Genomic DNA, 25,619 nt, shown 5'->3' on the forward strand with positions numbered 1-25,619 from the left:
TGGGCTATATAGTTCTGCTATATTTGTACCGTTTGTACCTGGCAATACACCTTTAGGTTTGGGTTGAAAGTAAAGGAAAGTAATATCGAGATGCGTGTGGGCATTCCTTGTCAAGTTACTACAGAAACTTTAGGGTGTTTTCTATCCAAATCAAACAATTATATGCATATTCTAGTTTCTGGGCAGGAGTAATAACCAGATTAAATCGGTACGTTTTTTATCCGGACGTGAAAATACTGCCCCCTACCCAAGAGAGGTTAACTTCTCTAGGGCCAGTGGGACGATTTCGTCCCACCTACGTAACAGCCAGTGTAATCCCGTGGCGCGTTATTCAAATACCTCAAAAATGCAAAAACTTCAATTTTTCAAACATATGACTATTTTACACCATTTAAAAGGCAAGACTCTCGTTAATCTAACCACACTGTCCGATTTCAAAAAGGCTTTACAATGAAAGCAAAACATAAGATTATGTCATCAGAGTACCCAGCCAGAAATAATCAGACACCCATTTTTCAAGCTAGCACATAATGTCACATAAACCCAAACCACAGCTAAATGCAGCACTAACCTTTGATGATCTTCATCAGATGACAACCCTAGGACATTATGTTATACAATACATGCATGTTTTGTTCAATCAAGTTCATATTTATATAAAAAACCAGCTTTTTACATTAGCATGTGACTAGCATTCCCACCGAACACTGCCGGTGAATTTACTAAATTACTCACGATAAACGTTCACAAAAAGCATAACAATTATTTTAAGAATTATAGATACAGAACTCCTCTATGAACTCGATATGTCCGATTTTAAAATAGCTTTTCGGTGAAAGCACATTTTGCAATATTCTCAGTAGATAGCCCGGCATCACAAGGCTAGCTATTTAGACACCCAGCAAGTTTAGCACTCATCAAAGTCAGATTTACTATAACCTCTCTAGGCTAGGCGGGACGAATTCGTCCCACCTACGTAACAGCCACTGCTATCCTGTGGCGCGATTTTCAAAACCTTATAAATCCTATTACTTCAATTTCTCAAACATATGACTATTTTACAGCCATTTAAAGATAAGACTTTTGTTAATCTAACCACACTGTCCGATTTCAAAAAGGCTTTACAACGAAAGCAAAACATTACATTATGTCAGCAGAGTACCAAGCCAGAAATAATCAGACACCCATTTTTCAAGCCAGCATATAATGTCACCAAAACCCAGAAGACAGCTAAATGCAGCACTCAACTTTGATGATCTTCATCAGATGACAACCCTAGGACATTATGTTATACAATACATGCATGTTTTGTTCAATCAAGTTCATATTTATATCAAAAACCAGCTTTTTACATTAGCATGTGACGTTCAGAACTAGCATACCCCCCGCAAACTTACGGGGAATTCGCTAACATTTTACTAAATTACTCACGATAAACGTTCACAAAAAGCATAACAATTATTTTAAGAATTATAGATACAGACCTCCTCTATGCACTCGATATGTCCGATTTTAAAATAGCTTTTTGGTGAAAGCACATTTTGCAATATTCTAAGTACATAGCCCAGGCATCACGGGCTCGCTATTTAGACACCCGGCAAGTTTAGCACTCACCATAATCATATTTACTATTATAAAAATTTCATTACCTTTTGTTGTCTTCGTCAGAATACACACCCAGGACTGCTACTTCAATAACAAATGTTGGTTTGGTCCAAAATAATCCATCGTTATATCCGAATAGCGGCGTTTTGTTCGTGCGTTCCAGACACTATCCGAAATAGTAAAGAAGTGTCACGCGCATGGCGCAATTCGTGACAATAAAATTCTAAGTATTCCATTACCGTACTTCGAAGCATGTCAACCGCTGTTTAAAATCAATTTTTACGACATTTTTCTCGTAGAAAAGCGATAATATTCCGACAGGGAATCTCCTTTTCGGCAAACAGAGGAAAAAATCCCAAAGGCGGGGGCGGTCGGGGTCACGCGCATAAGCTAGTGTCTCTTGATCGGCCACTTGAGAAAGGCGATAATGTGTTTCAGCCTGGGGCTGGAATGACGACATTCTGTTTTTTCCCGGGCTCTGAGCGCCTATGGACGACGTGGGAAGTGTCACGTTAGAGCAGAGATCCTTAGTAAATGATAGAGATGGAAAAGAAGTTCAACAAATGGTCAGACAGGCCACTTCCTGTAAAGGAATCTCTCAGGTTTTGACCTGCCATTTGAGTTCTGTTATACTCACAGACACCATTCAAACAGTTTTAGAAAATTTAGGGTGTTTTCTATCCATATGTAATAAGTATATGCATATTCTAGTTACTGAGTAGGAGTGGTAACCAGATTAAATCGGGTATGTTTTTTATCCAGCCGTGTCAATGCTGCCCCCTAGCCCTAACAGGATAAGAAAAATGTTATTACCTTTGCTGTTCTTCGTCAGAATGCACTCACAGGACTTCTACTTCAATAACAAATGTTGGTTTGGTCCCAAATAATCCATCGTTATATCCAAATAGCGGTGTTTTGTTCGTGCGTTCAAGACACCATCCGAAAGGGTAAATAAGGGTGACGAGCATGGCGCAATTCGTGACCAAAAAATTCTAAATATTCCATTACCGTACTTCGAAGCATGTCAACCGCTGTTTAAAATCTATTTTTATGCAATTTTTCTCATAAAAAAGCGATAATATTCCGACCGGGAATCTGCGTTTAGGTAAACAGATGAAAGAAAATAAAGCATGGGGTCGACTCGGGCACGCGCCTAAGCCCATAGTACTCTGATCGGCCACTTGCCAAACGCGATAATGTGTTTCAGCCAGACCCTGCCTCGATATCATTCAGCTTTTTCCCGGGCTCTGAGAGCCTTTGGGAGCCTTAGGAAGTGTCACGTTATAGCAAAGATCCTCAGTCTTCAATAAAAAGAGCCAAGATGAACAACACCTTGTCAGACAGGCCACTTCCTGGATGGAATCTTCTCAGGTTTTGGCCTGCCATATGAGTTCTGTTATACTCACAGACACCATTCAAACAGTTTTAGAAACTTTAGGGTGTTTTCTATCCAACGCCAATAATTATATGCATATTCTAGTTACTGGGCAGGAGTAGTAACCAGATTAAATGGGGTACGTTTTTTATCCGGCCGTGTCAATACTGCCCCCAAGCCCTAACAGGTTAATGGCTGTGATAGGAGTCAACCGAGGATGGATCAACCGAGGATGGATCAACAACATTGTGGTTCCTCCACAATACTAACCTAAATGACAGAGTGAAAAGAAGAAAGCCTATACATAATACAATTATTCCAAAACATCCATCCTGTTTGCAACAAGGCACTAAAGTAAAACTACAAACAATGTGGGAAATAAATTAACATTATGTCCTGAATACAAAATGCAAATCCAACACAGCACATTACTGAGTACCACTCTCCATATTTTCAAGTATGAGGGTGGCTGCATCATGTTATGGGTATGCTTGTTATGGGCAAGGACTAGGGAGTTTTTTAGGAAAAAAATTAATGGAATAGAGCTAAGTACAGGAAATATCCTAGAGGAAAATCTGGTTCAGTCTGCTTTCCAACAGACACTCGGAGACAAATTCGTTTAGGTTAGTTTCACAACAACATACAGGAACTCAAGTCATTTTGTTCACCTGACTTAGAATTCCTCACTATCAAATGCCGACCGCATTATCTACCAAGAGAATTCTTATCGATTATAATCACAGCCGTGAATATCCCCCCCCCCCCCCCCCAAGCAGACACATCGACGGCCCTGAAAGAACTTCGTTGGACTCTATATAAACTGGAAACCACATATCCTGACGCTGCATTTATTGTAGCCGGGGATTTTAACAAGGCTAATCTGAAAACAAGGATCCCCAAATTCTATCAGCATATCGGCTGTGCTACCAGGGCAGGTAAAACCCTAGACCACTGTTATTCTAACTTCCGCGACGCATATAAGGCCCTCCCCCGCCCTCCCTTTGGAAAAGCTGACCATGACTCCATTTTGTTGCTCCCGGCCTATAGACAGAAACTAAAACAGGAAGCACCCGCCCTCAGGTCTGTTCAACGCTGGTCCGACCAATTGGATTCCACGCTTCAAGATTGCTTCGATCACGTGGACTGGGATATGTTCCGCATTTCTGCGAACAACAACATTGACGAGTACACTGACTCGGTGTGTGAGTTCATTAATAAGTGCATCGGTGATGTCGTACCAACAGCGTCTATTAAAACCTTCCCCAACCAGAGACCGTGGATTGATGGCAGTATTCGCGCAAAACTGAACGCGCGAACCACTGCTTTTAATCAGGGCAAGGTTACTGGAAACATGACCGAATACAAACAGTGTAGCTATTCCCTCCGCAAGGCAATCAAACAAGCTAAGCGTCAGTATAGAGACAAAGTGGAGTCGCAATTCAACAGCTCAGACACGAGAGGTATGTGGCAGGGTCTAGAGTCAATCACTGACTACAAAAGAAAAACCAGCCCCGTCGCGGATCACGATGCCTTGCTCCCATACAGACTCAACAACTTTTTTGCTCGATTTGAGGACAATACAGTGCCACTAACACGGCCCGCTACCAAAACCTGCGGGCTCTACTTCACTGCAGCCAACGTGAGTAAAACATTTAAACGTGTTGACCCTCGCAAGGCTGCCGGCCCAGACGGCATCCCCGGCCGCGTTCTCAGAGCATGCGCAGACCAGCTGGCTGGTGTGTTTACAGACATATTCAATCAATCCATATCCCAGTCTGCTGTCCCCACATGTTTCAAGAGGGCCACCATTGTTCCTGTTCCCAAGAAAGCTAAGGTAACTTAGCTAAATGACTACCGCCCTGTAGCACTCACTTCCGTCATCATGAAGTGCTTTGAGAGACTAGTCAATGACCATATCACCTCCACCCAACCTGACACCCTAGACCCACTTCAATTCGCTTACCGACCCAATAGGTCAACAGACGACGCAATCGCCATCACACTGCACACTGCCCTAACCCATCTGGACAAGAGGAATACCTATGTTAGAATGCTGTTCATCGATTACAGCTCACCATTTAACGCCATAGTACCCTCCAAACTCGTCATTAAACTCGAGACCCTGGGTCTTGACCCCGCCCTGTGCAACTGGGTCCTGGACTTCCTGACGGGCCGCCCCCAGGTGGTGAGGGTAGGTAACAACATCTCCACCCCGCTGATCCTCAACACTGGGTCCTCACAAGGGTGCGTTCTCAGCCCTCTCCTGTACTCCCTGTTCACCCATGACTGCGTGGCCATGCACGCATCCAACTCAATCATCCAGTTTGCAGACGACACTACAGTGGTAGGCTTGATTACCAACAACGACGAGACGGCCTACAGGGAGGAGGTGAGGGCCCTCGCAGTGTGGTGTCAGGAAAATAACCTCGCACTCAATGTCAACAAAACAAAAGAGATGATCGTGGACTTCAGGAAACAGCAGAGGGAGCAGCCCCTATCTACATTGACGGGACAGTAGTGGAGAGGGTGGAGAGTTTTAAGTTCCTCGGCTTACACATAACGGACAAACTGAAATGGTCCACCCACACAGACAGCGTGGTGAAGAAGGCGCAGCAGCGCCTCTTCAACTTCAGGATGCTGAAGACATTTGGCTTGTCACCAAAAACACTCACAAACGTTTACAGATGCACAATTGAGAGCATCCTGTCGGGCTGTATCACCGCCTGGTACGGCAGCTGCTCCGCCCATAACCGGAAGGCTCTCCAGAGGGTAGTGAGGTCTGCACAACACATCACCGGGTGCAAACTACCTGCCCTCCAGGACACCTACACCACCCGATGTCACAGGAAGGCCAAAAAGATCATCAAGGACAGCAACCACCCGAGCCACTGCCTGTTCACCCCGCTAACATCCAGAAGGCGAGGTCAGTACAGGTGCATCAAAGCTGGAACCGAGAGACTGAAAAACAGCTTCTATCTCAAGGCCATCAGACTGGGCATTTGGAATTACCATAATTGCTTACACCTATCCATTTGATTGATCAGGTTTAACTTATAGCTAGATACCTCAATATGATAGACATATAACTATACCAGTGGAGGCTGCTGATGGGAGGAAGGCTCATAATAATGGCTGGAATGGAGTCAATGGAATGGTGTCAACATGGAAACCACGTGTTGATACCACTCCATTTACTCCATTCCAGACATTATTATTAGCTGTCCTCCCCTCAGCAGCCTCCACTGAACTATATGTATAGCTAGCAACATGTAGATGACCAACTATCTAGATGTAAAATGGTTTTTGAAAAATTGTTGTACATACGTAGCTAAATCCGTCCAGTTTTCTAATTAAGCAATACGGCAATATACCACGGCTAAGGGCTGTTCTTACGCACGACGCATCGCAGAGTGCCTGGACACAGCCCTTAGCCATGGTATATTGGCCATATACCACAAACCCCCGAGGTGCTTTATTGCTATTATAAACTGGTTATCAACGTAATTAGAGCAGTAAAAATAAATGTTTTGTCATACCCATCTGATATACCACGGCTGTCAGCCAGTCAGCATTCAGGGCTCTAACCACCCAGTTCATAATAAAAGTTAACATTACCCTGAATTGTGAATTTCTCTGAATGTTGTGCCTCTTGTCGAGATCAGTGGTGCCTTCATAGTACTTTGCCTGGATGGGAAGATTTAAAAAAATCTCCTTGAGGGATGCCATTGAAGTGTAAGCAACATACAAACAGAAAGCTACAATAACAGTTACAGTACAAATGTTAGCTAGCTAACATTAGCTAAACAAATCTGTCTGGCTAGCTAGCTGGCTAGCTGACTAGGCAGGCTGAGGTAAATAAGTACAGTAGCTTCAGTAGCAACGTCCATCTAAAAACAGTTAAAATTATTTCTTCCTATTTAAGAATATTTACTTATATAAAGACAAATATATGGCAAAGAAAGAGTGTTCACTTTCCAGTCTTTTCGATCCTCTGAAGCAGCAGGTAGTCAGCAGGTTGTTACCATCAAAAACAACGTCATGGAGACCAATTCTGATGTAATAATTTTGTGCGGACTGTGCGAACGCTTATGACGTGAAATAGAACTAGAACTGCCCGCGTTGTCTTTTCTTCGCGACGGCTACGAGGTAAAATAGAGCCAAGCAACCAGCATAGCAATGAACACTTTGGTTCAAAATGGGTAGAATTGTAGGAAATTATGTAGGAAATGATGTTTTGCTGCGAGGTTGGGGGCCCGCCAACCAAATTTTGCATTGGGGCCCCAAAAGGCTAGGCTCTGATTCATCCTGCTTCTCTCCCTCTCAGTGGCCCTGTGACAGACAAAATCCCTTATGCGGTCCCAGGAGCTGAGTTCCCTGCTAAGTCCTAAAGGCAGTCCAGAGGCAATGGACCTGGTGTTTGACCTCCACAACACTACTGCTAACATGGGCCTGTGCCTCATCGCCTACTCGGACTGCGATTGGATCTTTCTTCACATCTACAGATACCTGCAGGCAAGAGCAAATGATCCTAACAGATACTCAAAGAGGAGATGGAGTCAAATCGTTTGAAATACATTTTCTCATTAGAGTAGATCTGCGCTGATTCAAAAGACGGGATAGTTATATCCTATTCTAAAATATCAATACGGATGAAGGAAAGGTGACGAGGGATAGTACAACTTTTGATATTTTAACTCAGTAGGGTATGTCATGACGTTGGCCTCTTTGAGTACAGGGAGGACAGTTGACCCCCTCCCCCCTTTGCACCATCCCCCAACCTACCTTCCCCCACCCAGGCCCTGTGTGAAAGGGTTGTAAAAACTCTAAGAGGAGAATCTCTTGCCACATGGCCCATAGAGAGACACAGGAAATTCTTCCAACTCACAGAATTGGGGAGCCAAGCGACATTTGTGTTCTGGAGAAGGTATGGAAGATTGGTGAAGAATCCAGCTACGAACTGGTCAGCTTGGTACAATTTTGTGATACTCAGAAGAGACAATATAGCCATATTACCATAAAACGGTTTATATAATAGCCTCAGTGATGAGAATTGCATCCACATGGTTGTATAGAATGTATTAATAAGGATACAGCTTTTGTAATACATTGAGATGCTATGTACTGATGTTAATGTGATGGAGTTGTATTCCTGTACCAAGCTTAACTCAGTCATCGGCACGCCCCCAGGGACACAGACAGGACCAGGCGTCATGTTCTATGTTCACTATAAACCCCCCCCCCCCTGATCTACTTTCTTCAGACCCGGCCTCCACTCCATTGCGAGTTGGCCAATAGGTTTGACCATCCAAATCCATCTACTGAAAGTGAACCATACCACGTGGTTAACTTTTAGACTATTGATACCGACAGAATAAGAACAAGTCTTTGATATTAATTATTAGTCTGCAGCTAAGTAAATTATATCATTGAACGCGAAGACCAACGAAACATCCATTATATGACGACATTAATGAATGTCGCTTTGAAAGATCCATTCTAACCGAGAGAGAGAGAGAGAGAGAGAGAGAACTCTCCATCAGAACGACGCTCCAACAAGGATCCCGACGACACACTGAGCGTAAATATATATTGATTGCAATTGTTCTCAAATGAGTGAGCGTTCATGTGCAAAGGATTAGCATGTCAATTGTTAATATTAATGAACTGTGTACCTCCTCAGCTGAACATTTTATGACCCTTTGTTAACAAGACACCAGCCATGCCTGTTTTAGCCCACTAGGGCACATTACTCTACCAATTCTTTGTGATGATAATTACTGTTTGTATACTTCCTGTGAATTACTTAGTTTAGTAAATAAATGATTTTAAGACAATTGATGTATGGATGATTTTAGTAAAGATTGGGTTCGTGCAGATACAACAATTTACGACGTTTGGAATGAGACTGGACGCGAGGTAAAATACACCATTTAAACCAGAAGATAATTGGCCTATACTATAACAGAATATAATATATAATGTTATAATGTAGGAAAGTTATATTAGGAAAATTATAGCTTTGTAATCTCAATATTTTCCTTGGTGCCCCGATCTCCTAGTTAATTACAATTAAACGATGAATCAGTTTAATCACGTGATAATAATTACAGGGAGTTAATTGATAAACATGTCTTCAGTTTAATGGTACCCCAAAGACACGACAGGTAGAACATGAGGTTGGCCCTTAACTCTGTCTCCAACCATTTGGATAGTAGCCTTCATTGTGCTTTTAACCAGATATATTTTGATGATACACACAATCACAGTAGAAATAAGATCTAAGATTCCTATGATCTCACCCACATTGTTGTTAAATTGAGGTGATTTCTGTCAGGCTTACCACTGTTGGATTGACACATTGGGGGGGGGGGGGGGTTCACAGAGGAAAAAAAATGCCTTACATACCTGTGAGGTTCATTCACTTTGACCTTCCCTCAATGAAGAGTATTCTCTCGAGTCTGTAGGCAAGGATGGCTTTGGTGAGTAAATAAGGAAGTGGCCTTCTTTACTGCAATGGTGGTCAAATAGCTTAGTGGTCTGGTGACATCTCTCTGTATGTCGATGTTGTGATAGCCCGTTCTGATATTTCTTAATTTCTTTCTTTTTATTTTTTTGGGGGGGGATTTGTGTGTGTATTGTTTTGTATTGTTAGGTATTACTGCACTGTTGGAGCTACAGTTGAAGTCGGAAGTTTACATAAACCTTAGCCAAATACATCTAAACTCAGTTTTTCACAATTCCTGACATTTAATCCTAGTAAAAATTCCCTGTCTTAGGTCAGTTAGGATACCCACTTTATTTTAAGAAGGTGAAATGTCAGAATAATAGTAGAGAAAGATTTATTTCAGCTTTTATTTCTTTCATCACATTCCCAGTGGGTCAGAAGTTTACATACACACAAATAGAATTCGGTAGCATTGCCATTAAATTGTTTAACTTGACCCTTTGTTCCAGATTTCCTCCGGAGAGACAAGAAAGTACCAAGGGACTGAGCCTCTCTATCCATTCTTCATTAATGAATTTGCGTACTATGAGAAGGGCATAGCTCTCTCCCTGGCAAGACAGAGAAGTGTGGGGATACCGTCCATCTGGTTGGTTGGAGAGTGAAATAGAACAGGGAAAGAGGAAAAGTGCGCCAGAAGAGGAGGAAGAAATTCAGGAGGAAGAGGAGATGAAGGACGAAGGCTATCAGAAGCTAATGGCGTATGGACAGGAGAGTGACTAACTAAATGGACAATACAAATCAGAGCTAATTTCAAGTTCTTGATATGAACAGTAGATTCAAAACACACCTCAGGAATAAGGTTGTCATGTTAAGTGAGACACATTGTTCAAATGTTATGAACTTCAAAAATTAATAATAAAATCCTTTATTGAAATGACAGCATTTGCTGATAAACGCTTCAATACACACGCACACACACTAACCTAGTATGACATCATCAGCTCACAATTCAACATTTTCCACACTTGCTTGCTACTCCAGGATATCTCTTGGGAGAATAATAAAATACATTCACAATAGATTTACTGAAGCACATACATACCATATCATTTGCCATATGAACTACATTTGAGGCAGGAAAGATGGTAGGCTACCATTTGTTTGATTTGCATTTGCCAGGCAGAAAATATGGTTAGAACCATTTGTTTTAAATATAGAAAAAAAAAGAATCGACATCATTTTGAGAAAGCTTGACTCATCAGCTACTTTAAGTCCACATTCTTTCATAAGTCTTACCTTTCATAACGCATACGTTTTCATGAAACATTGACTGCTGTCATATCATGTATATGAAGACATGCAGACCTTATGGAAACACAATTTAAATGAACATGTTTCCAAGTACTCTATTCTTCTTGACGGTCAAGGGTTGATCAAGGTATTTTTCAGACATTAATCTTCACTTGTGAACAGTTAATTGTACATTGTAGACTAAAATCAGATTAAATATCCAGGCCTACGAATAATGCATTCATTGCAAAGCATTTAAAAATATGATCCAAAAATAACTAGTATTCAAAGAAAAAAGATCATTAACGTTTTTCATACAACCACATTAAATACATTCTTGACATAATAAATTAGTTTTGACAGTTCACAGTTTAATCTTTGCATTTCTTTGATTATTATTAATACAAGCCTGTGCCATAGAAGTGGCATTTGTAGGTGATAGTAGAAATGAATAAATTAAGTAAACCAAAAAGACATATATAACAAAAAGTAACACTATGTAAAATGCAACATAAATCAAAGTAACCACATCTAGTCAATAGTGAGCAATAGTCTACAATGGAATGTAACGTCATGTGTACAAAACAGAACCTTCGTAACAAAGTGACATTGTCCACTATTAACCTAGCTGTAATGTGGGGGTAATAGATTCCTAAGAAGTTCTGCAGAATCTTACAAATCAATCAAAATAATACTCCTGATAAAAGACAAAACAAAACAAATCTCTTAAAATCAACAAATGACATACAAAATATCCAACCACAACAAACAATATGTAACTTTCTATAGTTTGTCACTCAAAAAGGAAATATTTGTAACCTATATTTTTCCATTTGTCCTGGCTATGTCCAGGTTCTTCTAAGGTCGAAATACATTTTGAAATACAGTACCAGTCAAAACCTTCGACACCTACTCATTCAAGAGTTTTCCTTCATTTTTACTATTTTCTACATTGTAGAATAATAGTGAAGACATCAAAACTATGAAATAACACATATGGAATCATGTAGTATCCAAAAAAGTGTTGAACAAATCAAAATATATTTGATATTCTTCAAAGCAGCCACCCTTTGCCTAGATGACAGCTTTACACACTCTTGGCATTCTCTCAACCAGCTTCATGAGGTAGTCACCTGGAATGCATTTCAATTAACAGGTGTGCCTTAAAAGTTCATTTGAGGAATTTCTTTCCTTCTTAATGCGTTTGAGCCAATCAGTTATGTTGTGACAAGGTAGGGGTGGTATACAGAAGATAGCCCTATGTGGTAAAAGACCAAGCCCATATTTTGGAAAGAACAGTTCAAATAAGCAAAGAGAAACGACAGTCCATCATTACTTTAAGACAAGAAGGTCAGTCAATCCGGTAAATGTCAAGAAATTTGAAAGTTTCTTCAAGTGCAGTCGCAAAAACATTCAAGCACTATGATGAACCTGGCTCTCATGAGGACCACCATAGGAATGGAAGACCCAGAGTTACCTCTGCTCCAGAGGATAAGTTCATTAGTTACCAGCCTCAGAAATTGCAGCCCAAATAGATGCTTTACAGAGTTCAAGTAACAGACTCATCTACACATCAACTGTTTAGAGGAGACCATGTGGATCAAGCTTTCATGGTTGAATTGCTGCAAAGAAACCACTACTAAAGGACACCAATAAGAAGAAGATACTTGCTTGGGCCAAGAAACACGAGCAATGGACATTAGACCGGTGGAAATCTGTCCTTTGGTCTGATGAGTCCAAATGTTTTTGGTTCCAAGCGCCATGTCTTTGTGAGACGCAGAGTAGGTCAACGGATGATCTCCGCATGTGTGGTTCCCACCGTGAAGCATGGAGGAGGAGGTGTGGTGGTGCTTTGCTGGTGACACTGTCTGTGATTTATTTAGAATTCAAGGCACACTTAACCAGCATGGCAAGCACAGCATTATGGAGCGATTCGCCATCCCATCTGGTTTGCGCTTAGTAGGACTAGCATTTGTTTTTCAACAGGATAATGACCCAACACAACCTCCAGGCTGTGTAAGGGCTATTTGACCAAGAAGGAGAGTGATGGAGTGCTGCATCAGATGACCTGACCTCCACAATCACCTGACCTCAACCCAATTGACATGGTTTGGGATGAGTTGAACCGCAGAGTGAAGGAAAAGCAGCCAACAAGTGCTCAGCATATGCGGGAACTCCTTCAAGACTGTTTAAAAAGCATTCCAGGTGAAGCTGGTTGAGAGAATGCCAAGAGTGTGCAAAGGTGTCATCAAGGCAAAGGGTGGCTACTTTGAAGAATCTAAAATAGAAAATATATTTTCATTTGTTTAACATTTTTTGGGTTACTCCATGATTCCATATGTGTTATTTCATAGTTTTGATTTCTTCACTATTTTTCTACAATGTAGAATAAGAAAACCCTGGAATGAGTCGGTCTGACCAAACTTTTGACTGGTACTGTACTCAAATGTTTGGACATAACTTCAATCGCCATAAACATATTTCTTTCAGAACGGTTTGATTTTCCAAACATGGGCCAATAACATTTCTTGCTAGTGCATATGAAAGTCGAATGGAAGCAGCTCTGACTGTGGCTGGTTACGGTTTGGAAAGTCTATTATAAATAATTATATGCTTGTTGGTCTAACCAATTGTACATTTTGTTCTGGGTCACTCTGTTTCCCAATTTCAACTCCTCATCCCTACACTAGGCACTTTTATAGATCTGAAATGACTGGCTAAGCAACTGTGTGAAAACAATAGGGTGAAAATCCCAGTAGCCTATCAGAGGGCAAAGATTAGCATTTTCTATATACCTATTCAGTTATTTCAAGATCAACAAGTATCATGTGGTTGGAGTTATGGTTTTGATTTGGAAATGTGCCTATATAAAACAGATAGTCAGGCACCAGCAGACCTGGTCTCTATGCTACCCTGTAGGCAGTCATGCGGTAGTAGTTCTGACTGTGGCTGCGTGCCGCCCACACCAGCAGGGCGGCAGCCATCATGTGCAGCGGGGACGAGATGAGGGCCAGGTAGAGGGACCAGCCCAGGGAGCCGTCCACCTTGTCTGGCAGCACAGAGACCCTGTGGAGGAGATCCATCCCTGCCAGGTAACAGCACACTGTGGCTAGAGTACACAGCCCTGCAGGGAGAGCAGGAGGAAGAGAGGGGGGGGGGGGTCAGGCATATGCTGTTGTATATTTCTAAAAGAAATCAAGGATTTCTTTTTCCTTCAACTACTGTTGTATCAATGGTGAGTCTTAAAACATGATCTCAAGGATAGCTGCATCTGTTTGTTTTTTCACTTTTATTTAACCAGGTAGGCCAGTTGAGAACAAGTTCTCATTTACAACTGCGACCTGGCCAAGATAAAGCAAAGCAGAGCGCCAAAAACAACAGAGTTACACATAAACAAACGTACAGTCAATAACACTATAGAAAAATCTATGTACAGTGTGTGCAAATGTAGAATAGTAGGGAGGTAGGCAATAAATAGGCCATAGAGGTGAAATAATTACAACTTATCATTAACACTGGAGTGATAGATGTGCAGATGATGATGTGCAAGTAGAGATACTGGGGTGCAAAAGAGCAAGAGGGTAAATAATAATATGGGGATGAGGTAGTTGAGTGTGCTATTTACAGATTGGCTGTGTACAGGTTCAGTGATCGGTAAGCTGCTCTGACAGATGATGCTTAAAGTTAGAGAGGGAGATATAAGACTCCACCTTCAGTGATTTTTGCAATTCGTTCCAGTCATTGGCAGCAGAGAACTGGAAGGCGGCCAAAGGAAGTGTTGGCTTTGGGGATGACCAGTGAAATATACCTGCTGGAGCGCGTGCTATGGTGACCAGTGAGCTGAGATAAGGCGGGGCTTTACCTAGCAAAGACTTATAGATGACCTGGAGCCAGTGGGTTTGGCGACGAATATGTAGTGAGGGCCAGCCAACGAGATCATACAGGTTGCAGTAGTGGGTAGTATATGGGGCTTTGGTGACAAAACAGATGGCACTGTGATAGACTACATCCAGTTTGCTGAGTAGAGTGTTGGAGGCTATTTTGTAAATGACATCGCCGAAGTCAAGGATGGGTAGGATAGTCAGTTTTACGAGGATATGTTTGGCAGCATGCATGAATGAGGATTTGTTGCAAAATAGGAAACTGATTCTAGATGTAATTTTGGATTGGAGATGCTTGATGTGAGTCTGGAAGGAGCATTTACAGTCTAACCAGGCACCTTGGCATTTGAAGTTGTCCACATATTCTAGGTCAGAACCGTCCAGAGTAGTGATGCTAGTCGGGCGGGAGGGTGCAGGCAGCAATCGGTTGAAGAGCATGCACTTAGTTTTACTAGCATTTAAAAGCAGTTGGAGGCCACGGAAGGAGTGTTGGCGTTGTCCACATATGGCGTTGAAGCTCGTTTGGAGGATTGTTAGCACAGTGTCCAAAGAAGGGCCAGAAGTATACAGAATGGTGTCGTCTGCATAGAGGTGGTTCAGAGAATCACCAGCAGCAAGCAGCAAGAGCGACATCATTGATATATACAGAGAAATGAGTCGGCTCGAGAATTGAACCCTGTGGCACCCCCATAGAGACTGCCAGAGGTTTGGACAACAAGCCCTCCGATTTGACACACCGAACTCTATCTCAGAAGTAGTTGGTGAACCAGGCAAGGCAGTCATTTGAGAAACCAAGGCTATTGAGTTTGCCGATAAGAATGCAGTGATTGACAGAGTGGAAAGCTTTGGCCAGGTCGATGAAGACGGTAGCACAGTACTGTCTTTTATCGATGGCGGTTATGATATTGTTTAGGACCTTGAGCGTGGCTGAGGTGCACTCATGACCAGCTTGGAAACCAGATTGCATAGTGGAGAAGGTACGGTGGGATTCGAAATGGTCGGTGATCTGTTTGTTAACTTGGCTTTCGAAGACTTTAGAAAGGCAGGGCAAGATGGATATACAGTGGGGGAAAAAGTATTTGATCCCCTGCTGATTTTGTACATTTGCCCACTTACAAAGAAATGATCAGTCTATAATTTTAATAGTAGGTTAATTTCAACAGTGAGAGACAGAATAACAACAAAAAAATCCAGAAAAACGCATGTTAAAAATGTTAAAAAGTGATTTGCATTTTAATGAGGGAAATTAGTATTTGACCCCTCTGCAAAACATGACTTAGTACTTGGTGGCAAAACCCGTGTTGGCAATCAGAGGTCAGACGTTTCTTGTAGTTGGCCACCAGGTTTGCACACATCATAGGAGGGATTTTGTCCCACTCCTCTTTGCAGATCTTCTCCAAGTCATTCAGGTTTCGAGGCTGACGTTTGCCAACTCGAACCTTCAGCTCCCTCCACAGATTTTCTATGGGATTACGGCCTGGAGACTGGCTAGGCCCCGTCCATCGTCCCTTTGATGCGGTGAAGTTGTCCTGTCCCCTTAGCAGAAAAACACCCCCAAAGCATAATGTTTCCACCTCCATGTTTGACGGTGGAGATGGTGTTCTTGGGGTCATAGGCAGCGTTCCTCCTCCTCCAAACACGGTGAGTTGAGTTGATGTCAAAGAGCTCCATTCTGGTCTCATCTGACCACAACACTTTCACCAGTTGTCCTCTGAGTCATTCAGATGTTCATTGGCAAACTTCAGACGGGCATGTATATGTATTCTTGACCAGGGGGACCTTGCGGGCGCTGCTGGATTTCAGTCATTCACGGCGTAGTGTGTTACCAATTGTTTTCTTGGTGACTATGGTCCCAGCTGCCTTGAGATCATTGACAAGATTCTCCCGTGTAGTTCTGGGCTGATTCCTCACCGTTCTCATGATCATTGCAACCCCACGAGGTGAGATCTTGCATGGAGCCCCAGGCCGAGGGATATTGACAGTTCTTTTGTGTTTCTTCCAATTGAGAATAATCGCACCAAATGTTGTCACCTTCTCATCAGGCTGCTTGGCGATGGTCTTGTAGCCCATTCCAGCCTTGTGTAGGTCTACAATCTTGTCCCTGACATCCTTGGAGAGCTCTTTGGTCTTGGCCATGGTGGAGAGTTTGGAATCTGATTGATTGATTGCTTCTGTGGACAGGTGTCTTTTTTACAGGTAACAAGCTGCGGTTAGGAGCACTCCCTTTAAGTGTGCCCCTAATCTCAGCTCGTTACCTGTATAAAAGACACCTGGGAGCCAGAAATCTTTCTGATTGAGAGGGGGTCAAATACTTATTTTTAAAATGCAAATCAATTTATAACATTTTTGACATGCGTTTTTCTGGATTTTTTGTTGTTGTTATTCTGTCTCTCACTGTTCAAATAAACCTACCATTAAAATTATACACTGATCATTTCTTTGTCGGTGGGCAAACGTACAAAATCAGCAGGGGATCAAATACTTTTTTCCCCCACTGTAGGTCTATAACAGTTTGGGTCTAGAGTGTCTCCCCCTTTGAAGACAGGGATGACCGCGGCAGCTTTCCAATCTTTGGGGATCTCAGACGATACGAAAGAGGTAGAATAGGCTAGTAATAAGGGTTGCAACAATTTCAGCTGATAATTTTAGAAAGAGAGGGTCCAGATTGTCTAGCCCGGCTGATTTGTAGGGATCCAGATTTTGCAGCTCTTTCAGAATATCAGCTGTCTGGATTTGGGTGAAGGAGAATCGGGGGGGGGGGGCTTGGGCAAGTTACTGCAGGGAGTGCTGAGATGTTGGCCGGGGTAGGGGTAGCCCGTTGGAATGCATGGCCTGCCGTAGAAAAATGCTTATTGAAATGATTGATAATTGTAGATTTATCAGTGGTGACAGTGTTTCCTAGCCTCAGTGCAGTGGGCAGCTGGGAGGAGGTGCTCTTATTCTCCATGGACTTTACAGTGTCCCAAAACGTTTTGGAATTAGTGCCACAGGAAACAAATTTCTGTTTGAAATAGATGATGATGAGTCGGTTATTTGAATCAGCTGTGTAGTGCAAAGGCAAAAACCAAAACGTGCACAACAATGGGGTCCCTAGGACCGAGTTTGGTAAACGCTAGACTAATGTATGTGACAGCTATCAAATTCACTATTCCACTATAGTAGAACAGAGTTGTGGTTAATAGCCATGGTGCCTAGCACTGAAATGCCCTTCTGGAAACAATGAAGAAGGGTACAACTTATTATAAACTGGGTGGTTCAAGCCCTGAATGCTGATTGGCTGACAGCTGTGGTATATCAGACCGTAAAGCACAGGTATGACAAAACATTTATTTATACTGCTCTAATTACATTGGTAACCAGTTTATAATAGCAATAAGGCACCTCTGGGTTTGTGGTAGATGGCCAATATACCACGGCTAAGGCTCCGCGTTGCACCGTATCTAAGAACAGCCCTTTGCCGTGGTATATTGGCCATATACCACACCCACATGGGCCTTATTGCTTAAGAAGAGAATGATAAGAACAATACAATGTTTAATAAATCCCTCACCAGCCAGTAGGTGGAGCATTCCTATGCCCAGGGTGGGGGTGAGACTGTGGCAGAGGCAGGCACAGAACCCTATCAAGCCTGCCAGCACCACCAGACCTAAGGAGATTAATGGCAGCAGGAACTGGCACCTCCACAAGTCTGCACACAGATAGGGATCCAAGTTAGAACTCAATAGGCAAGCAGTAAAAACTCTCACACACAATTCAGATAGAAAAGCATGAGCATCCAAGTGCATACAATGATACTGTGTCTATTATTGAATATCACAGATGCCAGGTATAAGTTATTCATGCATTGCATAATGCATATCACACAATGTGGGCATAAGACATTAATTACTGAAGTATAGGCATAAGACAGGGTGATCCAACTCTGGTCCTGGAGAGATACAGGGTGATCAAAATCCGGTCCTGGAGAGATACATGGTGATCCAACTCTGGTCCTGGAGAGATACAGGGTGATCCAACTCCGGTCCTGGAGAGATACAGGGTGATCCAACTCCGGTCCTGGAGAGATACAGGGTGATCCAACTCCGGTCCTGGAGAGATACAGGGTGATTCAACTCCGGTCCTGGAGAGATACAGGGTGATTCAACTCCGGTCCTGGAGAGATACAGGATGATTCAACTCCGGTCCTGGAGAGATACAGGGTGATTCAACTCCGGTCCTGGAGAGATACAGGGTGATTCAACTCCGGTCCTGGAGAGATACAGGGTGATTCAACTCCGGTCCTGGAGAGATACAGGGTGATTCAACTCCGGTCCTGGAGAGATACAGGGTGATTCAACTCCGGTCCTGGAGAGATACAGGGTGATTCAACTCCGGTCCTGGAGAGATACAGGGTGATCCAACTCCGGTCCTGGAGAGATACAGGGTGATCCAACTCCGGTCCTGGAGAGATACAGGGTGATCCAACTCCGGTCCTGGAGAGATACAGGGTGATCCAACTCCGGTCCTGGAGAGAATCAGGGTGATTCAACTCCGGTCCTGGAGAGATACAGGGTGATTCAACTCCGGTCCTGGAGAGATACAGGGTGATCCAACTCCGGTCCTGGAGAGATACAGGGTGATCCAACTCCGGTCCTGGAGAGATACAGGGTGATCCAACTCTGGTCCTGGAGAGATGCAGGGTGATCCAACTCTGGTCCTGGAGAGATACAGGGTGATCCAACTTTGGTCCTGGAGAGCTACCGGGTGAATCAATTGTGTTCATATTGTGTTGGAACAAAAGCCTGCACACCCCAATTGTTTTCTAGGCCTGGAGTTGGTTACCCCTGGCATAAGGCATTGAGCATGCATAGCATATCACAGAAGCTGGGTGGGGTAACAGATCAATACATTGCAATTTGCAAAATAAATGAATACAGGCTTACAGGTCCGCAGCATGTCCTCTCCACTGTTGTGATTCCCTGGCTCTTTGTACTTTGGGGTAAACTGCTGTGTTAACGTGAAGGTAACACACTTCATCACCATCTTTGGATCTGAAACAGAGGGGAAATTGAGAGAAAAAAGAAAAAAACATAAATCATGCCCTGACAAACCATGGATTGGATCACCAAATTATTTTTGAGGAAATCCGTGTTGACTGAGTTTATGGGAGGAGATTATGTTGTTAATACCTGACTCCTTGTACCAGTGGGTAAGAGGTGGCACCAGAACGCAGCGCCACCAGAGGCCTATGGTCCCGTTGAGACGGAAGAGCGTGTCACTGTAGGTCTTCTCATCGAATTCCCCGTCCATGAATTCATCATGCAGCGACCGCAGTTCGGATATGTTGGCCTCGCCGCGCACCGAGGGACTGGTGTACTGGTACCAGTGCTGCGTCCCAACCGCTACAGACAGGTACACCGTAGCCAGCACGCTGAGCACACAGCTGATAACCAAAGCCGTGGCATAACGGTTGTCAACCATTGTTTACCAACTGAGAGAGATGTCAAATAGGAGATTATAGCAAAGGCTTCGCTTCGCCTCTTCCTCTCTGATTATAGCTACCGGTGGCGATGGCCCTGTCACTACGTGTTTTCCAATACCCGCGCCAAAGTAGAGTAGGCTCAAGCAACGGTTCAAGAGGCAGTGGGAAATTCTGCGATGTAATATTATCCAATCCACTCAGAAATGGCAAAGATGTAGACTACATAAAACACGCCTTTACAAGCTCCCTTGTTCATATCCAACACTGTTTCAACACTGTAGGTGTCCCTGTCGCGCGCAGCCTAGATGCGCCATCTGTTCGCTTGTCCCACTTCTTAAAAATCACTGCTGCATATGGTGGGTGGGTGGCCTGACGATGCGACAGATTATTTGGCTTCCCCGCCTGTTCTACAAGTACGAAACAAACACATTCTGTTATATCGTACTAAATGAGTAGTAGCGAATAATACATGTGTCATTATTTTCTTTTGCCGGTATCGCCTACACTTGTTTCATGAGGAACAGCACCTGCGAACTTAAGCTTGTTAAGAAAGATTGTAAACACATACATCCATGCGTTTTCCTTTTCCGGCAGGCGGCAGTGGAATGCTGGGTATTATAGTTTTACTCATAGCTCGAAGATAATGTTCTGAGTTGTGAGGCTAACGAAGCCGACTGTAGACTAAAGTCGACCCCCCCCCGCATTTAACCCAACACCGCTCAATCAGAGAGGTGCGGGGGTTCACGTCATCGGCGCACAATGCGCCCCGTTTACATTTTGTGTAAATTATTTAAATTCAAGTTAGGTAGGTTACGATACACATAACTATATGGAAATGAGATATGAACTGAATATATGAACTTAATTTAATGATTTTACCTGTAACCAAAATATGACAAAATAAATAAAAACGTTATTTTGTCTAAGATCTGATGCAGGTTGGTGTTGATTTTGCAGAGTGGGGGTTTGAGTTTTAGGCCTGACTGCAGAAATTAGTAGCCTACCGGTCCTTTAGTGGCTGTGTGATGTGTCACTCGTGACTTTATGAATATGCCTTGTAAATTCAATAGGGAACAGTTGCAAAGCACAACTGATTGTTATAATAGCACCACTACCTTCTCGGTAAACCACTTTACATTCTTGAAGATGAACAATGATGCACAACGTATTTTCATGTAATTTAAAATGAAGTTACTGTCCCAGCCACTTGGTGCCAGATGGACACTAGGTTGATAGCACTTGAACATTCCTTGAAGTCTTGTCATTCATTAAGAGAAATGACACTACACTACAGACAACTCTTCTCTGAGATAAGGACATCCGGTTGCTTTTGTTAGTGATGAGCCCTGATGAAATACTTGCATATTCACAGCACTGTTCAAATTCAAATAGAACCCTATATAAGATTACTTGTAATGTTATTTATGCAATATAATACTCTATAATATAATAAAATGGAATATCCTATAAGTATAACTTTACATTGACTGCTCTCAACGAATACAAATACTATTCTCTGCCAATTATAGGTTTTTGTTTTGGACGCAAGATACACTTGCATCCCATATCAGACAAGTTTACCAACGTTCCAGTGGTTTTAAAGTTCTTATTTTTTGCCCTAATAGTGGTAAGTGGTGTATGTATTTTTTTGTTGTTATTTTATTGTACCCACTGTCTGATTTATGAAGGTCAACAACCATTTGTCTCTTTTCATTTGTGAGTTCTTTGCCTTCTCCCTATGGTGATGGGTGACAAAGGGATTTTACATGTTTATACCCCAGTGAAACAGGAAGCCATGTAATGTCACAATACTGTTCCTTAAACTGAGATAAAAAAAAAAATATTATGTTAATGCAGATTGAATTTTGTTTGATTTGAATTATAAGAATCTTTAGAGCTTTCAATAATTTTGACAGCTCCCTTTTAGAGAGAGAGAAAAAAACGTGTTAAAAATCTCTTTCTCTCAGCAATTGTATTAGTATAAAATAATATAATAATAAAAGAAATTGCGCTACAAAATATAGATTTTTTTCAACAACATTCTTTGCTCATCTTTATACTATTTTGGGAACCGCTAAAGAAAAAAAATACATTTTTGTGTTAACATTCTTGCAACATCATATGAATGTTTTGTTCACCCTGATACAAACCAAGGGTTGGATTGTTTTTATTGGCACTAGATTTATTTCCAGTCCCAGTCCCACAGTTCAGGAAACAGAAACAAAAATGGGAAAATAACCTAAATTATTTGAGGAATACAACTAGATCCGAAAATCAAAAACTGATCTATACTGTTCTGGAACAGAGAGATTATTTTTAAAAGCATGGGAACCGGTTAATAATGTTATTTTATATTCCGGGCATTTATTTCCAGTCTCACAGAAATCACAACAAAGCGCCTATGCAAAGCCCTCACTCTGTCACTCAGAAACATATTCCAGCTTCAGCCTGCCAGCCATTGGGTGTGCGTGTGTGTAGAATACTTGCCCCGCCCCTCTGAAGCGTAGGTTACTGTAGCCTACAGACGATGTTACAAGCATTATTCAGAAATTAGGGAGAGATGTTTAATTAGAGAATAATGGATTTACTTTTTCAAAGCTAGTTAAGTGTACTATAGTTACCACGTTTCAAAGCGGGGAGGGAGCTCCATTCTCAAAAGGAACAGTAATCTGTGCCGCTCTGTCATTTTGTCAACAAAGCAGCATGGTGCACCATCCAATCGGCCCAAGCCCCATGTAATACATTTGTGCCAGATAACTCACACCGGAATCGGCCAGAGCCCCAAGTAATACATTTGTGCCAGATAACTCACACCGGAATCGGCCAGAGCCCCAAGTAATACATTTGTGCCAGATAACTCACACCGGAATCGGCCCGAGCTCAATCCCTGCATCCTAGCCATAAAGTAATGCTGCCGAGGGCAGCCCAGACTCGGGCCACATGACGTCAGCCGAGTCTGACTCTCAGCCGAGTGCCCCGACTCTCAACCGGAATCAACCCAGATCCACTGTGCTAGCTGGGTAATTATGTCACTTTTGTTTTGAGCAGACATCCCCGCAGTATTTGGTATTTTATTAGGATGCCCATTAACTGTAGCGAAAGCAGCAGCTACTCTTCCTGGGGTCCAGACGCAAAACATTCAACATGACATATTACAGAATAGTAATAGACAAGAACAGCTCAAGGACAGAACTATGTACATTTAAAAATGGCACACATATCCTACATATCAATGCATACACACAAAATATCTAGGTCAAATAGGGGAGAGGCATTGTGCCGTGAGGTGTTGCTTTATCTGTTTTTTGAAACCAGGTTTGCTGTTCATTTGAGCAATATGAGATGGTAGGGAGTTCAATGTAATAATGGCTTTGTATAGTACTGTATGCTCTCTTGAATTTGTTCTGGATTTGAAGGCTGTGAAAAGACGTCTGGTGGGGTAAGTGTGTGTGTTAGAGCTGTGTGTAAGTTGACTATGCAAACAACGTTGGAGGTGGCTTATGGTATAGAAATTAACATTCAGTTCTCTGGCAACAGCTCTGGTGGACATTCCTGCAGTCAGCATGCCAATTGCACTCTCCCTCAAAAAGTGATACATCTGTAGCATTGTGTTGTGTGAAAAAACTGCACATTTTAGAGTGGCCTTTTAATGTCCCCAGCACAAGGTGCACCTGTGTAATATGTATGCCGTTTATTCAGCTTCTTGATATGGCAAAGGAGAAACGTTCACTAACAGGGATGAAATACAAATGTGTGCACAACATTTGAGAGAAATAAGCTTTTTGTGTGTATGGAACATTTCAGGGATCTTTTATTTCAGCTCATGAAACAGTGTTTGTTAATTTATTAAATGCACAGCAAAATGTATGTAGTTTTTTTTATGTCTCAGTAAGACTTGGCCAATCTCTCTATTGGCTTGTAGCGGTAATGTGGTTTTGAACATATATCAAAGCTCAGCACTTTACCATTGCTCATATCAGACTTGTTGATATCCAAATAAAGATCCTTATTTTTGTATTCTGGTGTGCTTCTATCATTCATTTGGTAGGTCTGTGCTAGGAATATTTAGTCTGAATGGCAGAATGAGACAAGTTGATAAGGGATAAGGTAAAAATGAGGCCAGATTGTGCTGTCATCATTTACTGTATCAGAACCAGATTGTGCTATCATCATTTACTGTATCAGAACCAGATTGTGCTATCATCATTTACTGTATCAGAACCAGATTGTGCTGTCATCATTTGCTGTATCAGAACCATATTGTGCTGTCATCATTTACTGTATCGGAATCAGATTGTGCTGTCATCATTTACTGTATCAGAACCAGATTGTGCTATCATCATTTACTGTATCAGAACCAGATTGTGCTGTCATCATTTGCTGTATCGGAACCATATTGTGCTGTCATCATTTACTGTATCAGAACCAGATTGTGCTGTCATCATTTGCTGTATCGGAACCATATTGCGCTGTCATCATTTACTGTATCAGAACCAGATTGTGCTGTCATCATTTACTGTATCAGAACCAGATTGTGCTGTCATCATTTACAGTATAGGAACCAGATTGTGCTGTCATCATTTACTGTGTCAGAACCAGGGTTGGGCTGTCATTGTCACGTCCTGACCATAGTAAGATGTTATTTTCTATGGTAGAGTAGGTCAGGGCGTGACAGGGGGTGTTTTTCTATGTTTTTTATTTCTATGTTCATGTTCTAGATATGTATTTCTATGTTGGTTTTGTTTGGGATGATCTCCAATTAGAGGCAGCTGGTCACCTCTGCGTCACGGTTTGTTGTTTTTGTTAGTTCAGTTTATTGTTTATGTATCGCATAGTTTCACAGTGTAAATAAAATGTGGAACGACGCACACGCTGCACTTTGGTCCGCTCATTCCTACAACAACCGTGACAGTCATGGTCTCATCATTTACTGTATCAGAAGCAGGGTTGGGGTCAATTCGTTTTTTTTGGAATGTCCTTCATTAAAACTCATTAATTAAAACTCCATTTAGAATTGGACACAGCAGAATTTGAACTGAATGTGAATTGACGGAAATATAATTTCATGCATTTCAAAGGAATTTAACATAAAACACTTATCACCACAAACAATCCAGATAGTATTTAGCTTGATTCTAATTCAAATACGTCCAACAGTGTTTATGTTATACATAGCATTGGTAATCACGACCCAAACATCATAACTATTCTTGAGCCATTCACCTGGAATCCCCCAGACCAAATCCTAGCACCCTCTTGACCTTTTAAGTCAAACAAGCCTGAAATGCAGCTAGCTATCAGAGGCTTATTGCTGCTTGGTGTTTTTCAGTCTGTTTATTTTCCATATAAACTGTTAGCCATGCTCACTGCACACTTAACATATTTTAACATAGTTGATAACATATTTTAACATAGCTCATAAAATATCTTAACATAGCTGATAACATATTTTAACATAGCTCATAAAATATCTTAACATAGCTGATAACATATTTTAACATAGCTCATAAAATATCTTAACATAGCTGATAACATATTTTAACATAGCTGATAACATATCAT

At 42.0% G+C, this 25,619-nt stretch overlaps 1 protein-coding gene across 1 annotated transcript; it reads right to left on the reverse strand.

Annotated features, from left to right (window-relative positions):
- Positions 1-10,334: 10,334 nt before the first annotated feature.
- On the reverse strand, positions 10,335-20,699 carry LOC106608498 (claudin domain-containing protein 1). Its single transcript, XM_014206439.3, has 4 exons — positions 19,765-20,699; positions 19,519-19,626; positions 18,147-18,284; positions 10,335-13,839 (listed from the first exon to the last, which is right to left on the reverse strand). The coding sequence occupies exons 1-4, from the start codon at positions 20,054-20,056 to the stop codon at positions 13,619-13,621; spliced, it is 759 nt and encodes a 252-aa protein (XP_014061914.1). The 5' UTR covers positions 20,057-20,699; the 3' UTR covers positions 10,335-13,618.
- Positions 20,700-25,619: the final 4,920 nt, after the last annotated feature.

The sequence above is a fragment of the Salmo salar genome, chromosome 07 (genome assembly GCF_965601325.2).
Source record: "Salmo salar chromosome 07, fSalSal1, whole genome shotgun sequence".
NCBI lineage: Eukaryota > Metazoa > Chordata > Actinopteri > Salmoniformes > Salmonidae > Salmo > Salmo salar.

Bases quoted from the DNA above. Each gene is read 5' to 3' on its own strand.
- LOC106608498 (XM_014206439.3), bottom strand. From the start codon at position 20,056: ATGGTTGACAACCGTTATGCCACGGCTTTGGTTATCAGCTGTGTGCTC. The intron at 19,627-19,764 runs GTATTAACAACA...CCTCTGTTTCAG, and splicing joins CCACTGGTACAAGGAGTCAG to ATCCAAAGATGGTGATGAAG. The intron at 13,840-18,146 runs GTGAGGGATTTA...CTCTCCCTGCAG, and splicing joins AATGCTCCACCTACTGGCTG to GGCTGTGTACTCTAGCCACA.